Source organism: Macrobrachium nipponense, chromosome 24 (genome assembly GCF_015104395.2).
Source record: "Macrobrachium nipponense isolate FS-2020 chromosome 24, ASM1510439v2, whole genome shotgun sequence".
Lineage (NCBI taxonomy): Eukaryota > Metazoa > Arthropoda > Malacostraca > Decapoda > Palaemonidae > Macrobrachium > Macrobrachium nipponense.
In genome coordinates this window covers 40,479,088-40,490,999 of record NC_061091.1, presented here as the reverse complement: position 1 = coordinate 40,490,999, position 11,912 = coordinate 40,479,088, and the positions used below count along the sequence as shown (strand labels likewise).

General features: G+C 36.6%; 1 protein-coding gene across 1 annotated transcript; it reads right to left on the bottom strand.

Annotated features, from left to right (window-relative positions):
* Positions 1 to 3,194: 3,194 nt before the first annotated feature.
* Positions 3,195 to 11,504, bottom strand: LOC135202946 (uncharacterized protein K02A2.6-like). Its single transcript, XM_064232437.1, has 5 exons — positions 11,195 to 11,504; positions 10,321 to 10,545; positions 8,431 to 10,164; positions 7,492 to 7,802; positions 3,195 to 3,317 (listed from the first exon to the last, which is right to left on the bottom strand). The coding sequence occupies exons 1-5, from the start codon at positions 11,502 to 11,504 to the stop codon at positions 3,195 to 3,197; spliced, it is 2,703 nt and encodes a 900-aa protein (XP_064088507.1).
* Between the last annotated feature and the right edge of the window lie 408 nt (positions 11,505 to 11,912).

The following is an 11,912-nucleotide window of genomic DNA, read 5'->3' as shown; positions in this document are numbered from 1 at the left end:
CACAATCACGTATATTGTTCATCATTCATTTATAGCTTTATGCTTGCTGAATTAGAACTGTATTATAGAATTTAGGCCAAAAGCCAAGCTTTGACACCTATGAGGTCATTCAATGGTGAAAAGAAAACTGACAGTCACTAAGAAGGTTTGAAAGGTATGATTCTATTGTTAGGAGAGGGTGGGAAGAAAGATGAAAGAAAGAAAATATGAATGGAGATACAGTGGAAGGCATGAAAGGGATTGCAGCTGGGGTCTGTTGGGTTTGTCATTGTTGATGTTATTCCTCGACTTCAGCAATTTGTTTTTACGCCTCACTTGCTCGCCCTAACTTCTGGTCTATCCTTCTCGACTTGAGCAATTTTTTAGAGTCAGCCATCCTCATCTTACCGTAGGTGGGTACTGCCGTCAGTGCACCTCATGTGCTGCTCTAAAGGCATCACCTAAGGTTCTTTGTAGCATCCCTCCATTTCTTAGCTGCAACCTCTTTTATTCCTTTTTCTCCACCTCCATGTAATTTCTCTTTCTTCCATCTGACTTTATACCCTTCTTAACAATGGTTTTCCTCAGGTTACTTTTTTCAACCCTTCTTACTGGCAGTTTCCTTTTCAGTGCTGAATGCCCACACAGGTCCCATTGCTTGGCTTTTGGCCTAAATTCAGTACTCCAATTCCAGTTGCTCAACTCTCTCTTTCCCTTCCGGCTTTTTCCGTCAACAAGTCCTGAGAATTATCAGTCTTTAAATTGCAGTCATGGATAGAATACAATATCATTTAGTAATTACGCATAAGGCCAAGTGCTGGGGCCTGAGAGGCCATTCAGTGCTGAAAGGGAAAATTTAGAATAGAAAAGTTTGAAAGCTGTATCAGGATTAAAGCCTCGCTGGTGCGATATGGAACAATTGATAGGAAACGGTGGAAAGAAAGATATAAGAGAATATGAATGTAGACACAGTAAAAGGAATGAAAGGAATTCTAGCTAAGTGACGAAGGGGAGCTGCAATGATCCTTAAGTAATGTTTATAGTGCACCGCATGAGGCGCACTGACGGCAATATCACCCTACTTGGGCTTTATAGATAGTTGTGAAAATAATGGTAATTACCCTATAGTAGTGAGGAATGAAATTGGGTGGTATATGAAATTTAGGCAAAAAACAAGCAATGGGGCCTATGAGATTATTCAGAATCGAAGCGGCCCATTTAACGGAAATCGCCAAAACAGAGTATTTAATGTTTTTGGTAAAATAAATTTTGCATCTCAAAGCTTTATATGGTCAACCAGATTTGTTTGCCAAATGACCTTCGCTCTCCCCCACAATTCAATAAAAACGTCTCGCATACTTTAAGAAGAATTTAACCTCAGTATTTCAGTTTTTTTTTTTTTTTTTTTTTTTTTTTTTTCTTTTTATAATCTATGACATCAAATTCTTTTCACCAGCTTTACACCGTATATTAACATTATAGTACTCATACTGAATAGGCTTCGGTTTGGATGAACCCCTGCTGATTATGTGAAAATCATGTAAGAGCCCCTGATTCCAGTACCACCCACCACTGACCCGGCCAAGGTGTTTGTTGAACATTACTTTAGTCTCCGCAACAGCAACAATCACAGAGAATTCGCCCATATAATGTTACCCACAAAAATGCGTTGCATTTAAATGAGAGCTCTTCTGAGCGGATACATTTGCTATATATCTTCAAACTGTAGCGCTTGGTTAACGTTGTGTGTATTATAATGGTACTCGCTTTCTATACGAGTAGAGAAATAATCCTACTTGTAATTTTCGATTTCAACATAACTTATCAGGTTGCGGAGTAAATCTCCGCTTCCTTTGTATCCCCTGCCCCCATATCTGTCTCTTGTGGCTGGGCTTTGCTAGCCCTTTTGAGATTTTATCTTTTTCACCATCATATTATTAACGTTCGGCAGTGGCACTTGATAACAGGCTGCTTGCAACTGCATGTTGTTCACAGTTTCTCCTTATACAATTCATTTAGAGTGCGCTGCGTGATCATTTGACCCCCTTTTCAGACGACCAATATAAATTAGGACTTAATGATTTGATCGAAACTACTTAAACCTCCCTTAGATTAGGAAATTAGTAATTTCTTCAAATCTTTTAGGCTTATGTTCAGAAGGTTAGGAGATCCTCAGCTTAGATATGTCGACATATAGTCTAAGATGCAGTATGACATAATCACACAAAATTTATAAGAGTTCATCGGTGTTCTAATCCTATTGATATTTATTTACTTCAAAATTTCTGCGTTCGTTTTCTTTTATATCTACGAACATTCATGAAATATTGTAGTTAAGGAAAGTGTGTTACAGCTAAGCATATCTTTCCTGATCCGGCAAAGGCAATGATTCCTTCGAGACGTCTGCTGAGGTATAAAAGAAGTGATAAAAAAGAAAAGAAAGGCAAAGACACGTGAGATAGATAAAATTGGTTACCTAACAGACATCCAATTTCCTTGGGTGATCTGCTTGACCGGCAATAAATGTAACATAGGCTACTTTATCAGAATCTGATCGGTTGACGTCACTCAGGCAAGTCTTGGGAGACATTGCAACGGCCATCTCCTCGAATGAAATGTCCCTTTGTCTCTGCCTTTATACCATTTTCTTCCCTCACTCACTACATTTATCTTTCAAAAAGAAAAACACCCAGTAGTACTGCCTTTCATTTCTTGCGCCGATTGTTGCTTTCTGTTCACTGAAGGAATAAAGTATAATCATATTTGTATACGTAAATACATTCTCACACACACACACACACACACACACACACATATATATATATATATATATATATATATATATATATATATATATATATATATATATATATATATTAGAAAATGACAGAATTATTAATTCACAAATAAATTAGATCAAGGAAAAAATTAAATAAATAATTAAAAAAGATCTCAGGATGCCCTTCATGAGTCAATCACCAAACTATAGATTGTTAAGAAATTCACAATTTCGTGAAGAACAATCAGTGTTATTATATAAATCCATAATTATACATATTGGAGTATTTTACTATGTAAAACAATCATAGACATACGTACTCATCCGTATTCATATTAGAATGTAAAGTGAGAGGGTAGTTTCATTTTAAAGAGAATCTAAAAAGGTCGGCGGGGCGTGAAGATAACAGCCCATCATCGAAGTGCTGGTTCGAATATTACGCTATTCCGAATTCAACAGGCAGTTGCGCTAACCTCCTTGATCTTCGAACTCGTGAAGTTGCCCCTGCTTGTACTGCATGGGTGCCATAGTCGGAAACATCCACAAGGACGTTGGCTATCTGGAGAGAGAGGGGAAGAGGAAAAAGAGCATCATGGCTCACACGGGCAACGTCAGTTTTGAAATTAAAATCTTTTAAGTACTGTTTGGCACTGAACCTGTTCATAAGAGGGTCTTCATTTGTAAATGACTTGTTATCTTCAGAAGATATTCCCATGTTTATAGTAGCACCTTCAACTAATCTTCTCGAATGCACCGTCCCAATTAATCATGTGGTTTAAATCTAAATTAAAACTATGAGCCACCAAAGCGCTGCCCTGTGCATGCAGAACATATGCCCCACTTTGCTCCCATAATCTTACATCCAGTCCTCAACCACTCTCCCCGTAGTAACAACCATTGCAATCATGACATGGAACTTTGTAAATACCCTTTTTCTCTTGGTACTATTACTGTTCTATATAAGAGCTTTTGCGAAAGGGTTTTTATGAGTATAAACAGTTTCTATATCCTTTTGGCATTTATTTATGTAATCGCCTACTTTTGAGACTTCATCGTCAAAGGGAAATGATACACATTTCTTGATATGCATCTCCTTATTAGCTTGACCAATATAACACTTATGTTTAGCCCGGCTGATGGCATCAGTGATAAAATGTTCAGGGTACTTTAAAGACCTAAAGGTCTCAACGACCATGTTAAGTTCTCCGTCTAGAAAAGCGAAGTCGCCCATAAGAAGTGCCCTTAAAACAAAGCTAATAATTACATTCCTTTTAACTTGTGAGTGGTGGGAAAAATGATGCATATAATTTCCTTTGTTAGTAGCTTTACAAAAAGCTGAAAATTTTAAAGGGTTACTGTTTACATCCTTATGAATTAAAGCATCTAAGAAAGAAATCTTGCCATCAATCTCCTTTTCAACTGTAAATCTTATAGAATCAACAACGTTGTTGGCAGTATTCAGTAAGCAGTCTAAGGCTACGCCGTCGCCGTAAAAAATAAAATAATAAATATGTCGTCTACATATCTTACCCACAGAGCAGGCTTACAGTTAAGGTTACATCTCTCTAATATCTCAACTTCTATGAACTCCATGCTCAGGTTGGCTAAAACGTTGACAATGGTGATCCCATAGAAATACCAGCTTTTTATTGGAAGTATTCATCATTAAAACTGAAAATAGTACAGTCAACACACATTCTAACCAAGTCGAGAAACTGATCACAGGGAATAAAAAAAAGCTGATAGCCCCTTCTTCATGTATTTTCTTTAAATTTCCAAAACAAAGTCAAGAGGAACATTCGTAAATAAGGATGTGACATCGAGGCTAATCATCCTACCATCATCTCAGTTAAAACTCCTTAGTCTGTCAATGAAATGGAAGGTGGGTATTAAGTGAGCATCATAAATGGTGTCGAGTAATTGACTATGGGATTTAGGGCATGTCCAGCCGAGCGGGCCCTACCGGTGGGCAAGCATGTCAACGGGCTCATATACCGGGCAAACCAGCGAAATGGTCGTGACGTGTAGAGCGAAACTACCAGTCAGTTCCCGGTGATCTCAGGCAAGTACTGGAGGTACGACACTGCCAGACTATGTTATCTTAGGGGACCCATAAAATGAAAATTTAAAGGACTGTTTTATCATAGATCTTTGTAACTTGAGCATGACTTGGCATTTAGTATACAAGGAAATATAGAAAAGCCAGTGGGTTAGATAACTGGATCTTATATAAATAAACAAATTAACGAAGCAAATGCCTTAACAGTTTGAATATATAATATATATATATATATATATATATATATATATATATATATATATATATATATATATATATATATATATATATATATACATATATATATATATATATATATATATATATATTATATATATATATAATATTATGTATGTATATATATATATATATATATATATATATATATATATATATATATATATATATATTATATATATATATATAGATATATACACATATATATATATATAGTATATAGATATATATATATATATATATATATATATATATATATATATACATGTACAACTAAATAAAAAAAATTGGAACTCTATGAATGTAGTATAAATAAAGGCAAGGCCACGAAGGGAAGAGAAACAATGGAGCACCCCTCTGTCACTTCCCTTAGGGGCTTTTGCCTTTATCGATACATATACATACATGCATATATACATGAGATCTGGGCAGAATCCCGACAGCCATAATCCCGACACCCAATATGCAGACAGTCACAATGCCAACAGACCAAAATCCCGACATGCTAGAACCCCGACAGCCAAAATCCCGACAAATAGTCTCCATTGTATATTTTGGGGGTAACAAAAATATCAATGTTATTCATACACAATTGTAATTAAAACAGATTTACAACCTAATAAAGAACAGGTGTGAATGCACAATAACAAATATATTCTCACAGCATAATGAAAGATTCGATATGGATATAAATACAAAAGTTAAAAACTTTATCTAAGGGATAAATTATGGGCTATTCCTCGAAGATAATGTCACACAGGTGCATTAATTGTGTACATTTGTTAAAATATTATAGGCACAGTTTTAAAAGTAACGTCCATAATCCAAAATGGGGTTTCTGATAATCTCTTCAAATTTGCGGCTGTATTGAATATCAAAAATCGACCCTTCTCCATCGTAGAGTCTCTTTTTAGGAATAAACCACCATTTAACGTACGCTTGAGTTCAGGAGGAATATTCATTTCCACAATATTTGATGTAGCAGAGGTGATGCTCGACTGAATCATTTGAATCGGTTGATCTCTAGTGGATTTTGCTTCCATTTTTATCTAATTTCTTATTTTTGCAACACTGGCAGCATTTGCACAAGGAGCATGATTGTGCTCCTCAAATTTTATTAGTAAATGTTCATTCACAACTTTGGTAACTGCTATTCCTTTGCAGTTATTAGATTTTCGAAATTCACAGCACCATTAGTATGATTCTTTACGGTTTTTATGTTTAACCATCAGGTATCCACGTACGTTAGTTTTATTTTTTCCTTTTTGAGAAGGAATCTTTTCACAAATGTCTTTCATTTCTATGGGTGGTTGAGCACTGAAATACAGTTCATATATGAAAGGCTTTATTGTTACTGTTCGATTTTGTAAGTTTATAAGAAAGGCCTAAAAAATGTCAGCGTTGCTTCCAATCGAGCTTCTGCTTTTTTGCTGTGTCGCAGGTTTGTATCTTGTTTTCGGATGTATGGCTCTACTATTGCTAGGAGTGCATGGAATCGGTGGCCATAATGGAATGTACTTGCACTCATTCTCTTATAGTAGTTTCTATAATAATGTTCATAGGCATATTGTAGTTACGTACTATTGTTGTGTGGCTCTCGCAAACATCTCTACTATTTAGCCAATCTTTGCACCATAAGGAACGAGAAAAAACAGCTATAAAGGTCCTAAAAAATGAGGATTTTACACAGCCTATCAGAATAGTAGAAGGACCACATGCTCGTCTTTTTTTATACATACGCAAATTATTATGCAGCACCACAGTTTCTTTTCTGATAAATACTAGCCACCATGTTTTTTCGTACGACACTCGAGAGTGTACTGGCATCGACGTCGGGCAAGTCTGCCTATTCGTCAACTCTGCTGTGTGGCAGGTGAGCCCGGGTGAATTTGTCCAACTACCACGTGTTTTGTCGTCATTATTTTGGGTCTGCTTTAGTTATATGACCCATACGACAATTCTTCACTCTTACCTGTAGGTAGAGGGAAAGATGGTGTTTTAGTATTGGATGTAATATTCCATTTCTCGTCGCCGAGGTTCCGGGATGAAGGGCGATAATAAAGCAATGTCTTCTTGCTTGTGTTTATTGGCTTAAACTACATTGAAGAAGGCGGGTAGTTGAATATACAAAATACAATAAGCGTATATAATAGAATCATAACAAACATATGAGCATCGATGCTCTATACACAATAAGGAATCATATCCTGCATACATGAGGTAGAATTTATAAGATCGAAGCCTCTGTGTCGGACTCGATACTAACACAATAATAACTGGTTATACTTATAACATTTACGCATTATGCAACACAGTGCAATAGCTCTGAACTGAACGTGTCTGCGGAGCTAAGATTTCCCGCGCTCGTTACATAACGTCTTGCATACATAACAGTCTCCTCTCCCTTTACTGTGACTAAGAAACAACTGTTCCTCACATTTACAAATCTAAATCTTTCAGGAGGTTTTCCTCTACTCATTCTGTTAGGGAGTACTATAGGTGTGTTCTGAGCTGTTGCATGATTTTGAACATCTTGGTGAGCAGTTTGCACATCTGAGTTATTTAAGTCTGAGGTATTTGAAACTTGTACTTCTGTATGATTTGTACCAAATGACTGCAACTGATCAACATGACGTTTTACAATCTTTCCACCGACATTAACATCATAATGTAAATTACCTATCTTCCTGACAATTTCTCCTTGTACCCATTTTTCTGGTGTGTTGTATGACCTTACCATGACATAACCTGAAGGAGCGAAATGTCTTACATTGGGAAGTTTTTTTTACTTGATCATAACCTTTCTGTTCTAATTGACTCTGCAAGCTTGGATACATTAGATCTAACTTATTCCTGATCCTCCTCCCCATCAACAAATAAGATGGTGTTACACCCGTAGTATTATGTACGGTTGTTCTATAGGATAATAGGAACTTTGCAATGTGAGATGCTACATTATCAGAATTTGCTTGTCTACACTTAATATTATGTTTGAAAGTTTGAACAAATCTTTCCACTTCACCATTCGTGGATGGATGATAAGTTGCTGATAATGTATGTTGTATACCATTTACATTCAGAAATTCCTTAAACTCCTGTGAAGTAAACTGTGGGCCATTGTCTGTCACTATTCTTTCTGGCAAACCATGCGTTGCAAAGATTTGCATGAGTGATCTTATAGTTGCTACCGATGAAGTTGTTTGCATTGGTATAACTTCTGGCCACTTACTATATGCATCTACTAATATTAGATACGAGTATCCTAAAAATGGACCTGCAAAATCTACATGTATACGTTGCCACGGGTATCTGGGTAATTCCCATGGGTGCATTCGTGTTGGTTTTGGATTGTTTTGTTGTAATGCACAATTCATACACTTCTTAACCAAATTTTCAATGTCCCTATCAACACCTGGCCACCAAACATAAGTTCTAGCAATTGACTTTGATCTGACAATACCTTGGTGGTCTGCATGTATTTCTGATAGAACTCTATTTCTTAATGCATTTGGAATCACTACTCTTGATCCTCTCAAAATACATTCTTGTGTTACACTCAATTCATTCCAAATTTCTTTGTATGGTTTACAATTGGCATCTTCTGCACAAATATCTCTGCCAGTTATTAGACTCTGCACTACTTTTGAAAGTACTGGGTCTTTCTTTGTACCTTGTGCTATTTCCTTAGCTGTAATAGGTAAATTATATGCAGAAATCAAAAGAATACTTTCCTCATATTGTTCTGGTGCTTTGTCTACAGGCAATCTCGACAAAGCGTCTGCATTACCCATCTTAGATGTTGGTCTATATTCTATGTTGTAATCATATGCCGCTAATATGATTGCCCAACGTTGTAGTCTTGCAGCTACTAACGTCGGTAAACTTGCCTTTGGACCTAAAATCATCAATAATGGTTTGTGGTCTGTAACTAATGTGAACCTTTTCCTGCCATACAGATACATATGGAACTTTTTCACTCCATACACTAGTGCTAATGCTTCCTTTTCTATTTGTGAATAGTTTCTCTCTGCTTTGTTCAATACCCTAGAGGCAAAAGCTATTGGTTTTTCTGTACCATCTGGCATTACATGTGCTAGTACTGCACCTAATCCTATGTTTGAGGCGTCACAAACCAACTTTACTGGCAAATCCATTTGATAATGTACTAAGAATGTGGGTGATGTCACTTCTGCTTTGATTCTTTCAAAAGAATTTTGACATTCCTTTGTCCAATTCCATTTTACATCTTTGTTCAGCAAATTGTATAATGGGTGTGCAATTGTTGCTAAGTTTTGAATGAAACTACCATAGAATGTTACTAAACCTAAAAATGATTGCAATTCCTTGACATTTTCTGGTAACTTTGCTGACCGCACTGCATTTACCTTATCTTGAGTCTTATGAATACCTTTACCATTTACAATAAAGCCTAAATACTCTACCGAGTCAACTTCTAAAATACATTTACTCTGGTTGACCTTGATATTGTGTTCTTTTAGTTTCTTTAGAACTGCACATAACCTTTCTCTATGCTCTTTTTTGTTTTTGCCAGCTACTAATATGTCATCAATGAAAATGAATACTCCTGACATACCTGCAAATATTTTGTCCATTGTTTGCTGCCATATTGCTGGACTGCTAGCAACACCATAGGGAAGTCTTTTTGGACGATACAGCCCTAAATGTGTGTTTACAGTACATAGCTTTTGGGAATTTTCATCCATGGATAGCTGTTGAAATGCTTGTCTAAGATCTATCTTAGAAAATACTGAGCATCCTGACAAAGTTGCGAACATATCTTTAGGATTTGGCAATGGATGTTGTGCTACTTGCAATTGTGGATTTAATGTCACCTTGTAATCTCCACATAACCTAACTTGACCGTTTTCCTTAACAATTGGAACTAATGGTGTAGACCAATCTGAATAATCTACCTTTTCCCATGAACCTTCACTTTCTAACCTTCTAATTTCAGTTTCCACAGCTGTTTTCAATGCATATGGAACTGGTCTTGGAGCAGAAAATCTAGGAGTAGCATTCTCCTTTAAAACTAAGACTGCTTGTGCATTCTTTACTGTTCCTACTCTGTCTTCAAATACTTCTTTGTAATCTGATAGAAGATTAGTTAATGAAATTTCTTCTGCTGGTTCTTGTTTTGTACCTGTAACCCTTAGAATACTAGGCCAATCTAATTTTATGCATCTTAACCAATCTAATCCTAATAATGTCTGTCCTTGCCCCTTGACTATTGTCAATGGTAACTTACCTATCTCTTGATCTTTGTACTGAACTTTCACTTGTGAAGAACCAACTACTTTTATGTTTGTACCATTATAACTTTTGAGCACTTTGTCTGAAGGTCTTATCACTAGGTTAGGTATCGTTTGTGCTACTCTTTCAGAAATTATTGTCACATCTGCAGCTGTGTCTATTTGCATGGGTGTGAGTTTCCCATTTATTTCTATCTGAGCCATAAGACGTTCTTGTGCATCTTTGTTCACAGAATTAATGTGAAATGCAAATTGTTCTACTTCTGTGGTCTTATGTACACTTTCTTCATTTGAGCTAAAGCCGTCATTTGAATCTACGGTTCTATTGATCTGTTTTGTGGTCTTTTGCTTAGCAAATTTACACTGACTTGTTAAATGACCACGCTTCCTGCAGTTATTGCACGTCTGACCTGACGCTGGGCACTTATCCCAATCATTGCTAAAATGATCTTGTTTACCACATCTAAAGCACGATTTCTTTTGAGGTTTTTTTGTCCCTATGTGACTTTGACTTTTCTGTGAGTAGGCATTAGGTTTACCCTTGTTATACTTGGATATACCTGGGCTAGGCTTACTCGTTTCATTTGTTTGCCCTTTCTTTGCATGTTGGTAACTCCTTTTATAGGCTACATGATTTACCTGGCTACTGTTGTTATGCGACTTACCTACAATGACATTGGACTGGTAATTAGCTGTTTCTATTGCTCTTGCTATTTCCAGAACTTTTTGCAAATTTAACTTCTTTTCTTGCAGTAACTTCTTTCTAAGCTCTTACTATAATTTGCTCTGTTAACCTGTCTTCTAGATCTCCAAATTCACACGTTGAAGCTAATTTCTTTAACTTAATTACAAAAGAATCTATTGTCTCACCTGATTCCTGTGATGCTTCTATGAACTGATAACGTTCAAAGTATTTATTTGCTAGAGGAGCAAAATAATTTGTGAGCCCTTCAATTGCGTCCTGCAATGAATCACCTGTTAAATTCAAAGTATTGAATACTTCCTGAACTTCTAAACCTGCAGTATGAAGTAACAAAGCCTTCTGCTGCTTTTCGTTTATTTTCCCTAGTGCTTCTAAATAAATTTGGAAGCTGCCTATCCACTTTTTCCATCTTGTACCCACTGATTTAGGATCATCACCGATGCTAAAGCTGTCTAACCTTTGGACATCTATCGGCATTTTTGCTGTGATACTAAGAAGTTTAGGCTAGGCTAGGAATTTGGAAGTTCTTTTCTTTTTTTTTTACCTTGTAGGCTACACTTGCATAGACATACCGGTTGCACTTTTACTCTCTAAACCAACCCTTTTTTTTTATTGTGTTGACGCTCCTGACTTGGCACAGCGTTGCTTGGTTTGAGTGTGATGAAGGCATCTAGGTAGAGATTCTTCGTTTTCGGGTAGACTTCGTCCGATTGGGGTCGTCGTCTTCCGCTTCTTGCCTAGGAGATTAGGCGTAGGCTATAGGCTCCATTTGACTGCTACGAGTTCGTCACCTGCGTCGCCAATGTTTTGTCGTCATTATTTTGGGTCTGCTTTAGTTATATGACCCATACGACAATTCTTCACTCTTACCTGTAGGTAGAGGGA

Bases quoted from the DNA above. Each gene is read 5' to 3' on its own strand.
- LOC135202946 (XM_064232437.1), bottom strand. From the start codon at position 11,504: ATGCCGATAGATGTCCAAAGGTTAGACAGCTTTAGCATCGGTGATGAT. The intron at 10,546-11,194 runs GTGAGACAATAG...CTGTGAACAAAG, and splicing joins AGAAGCATCACAGGAATCAG to ATGCACAAGAACGTCTTATG. The intron at 10,165-10,320 runs GTAAGTTACCAT...ATCTTCTATCAG, and splicing joins GTACAAAGATCAAGAGATAG to ATTACAAAGAAGTATTTGAA.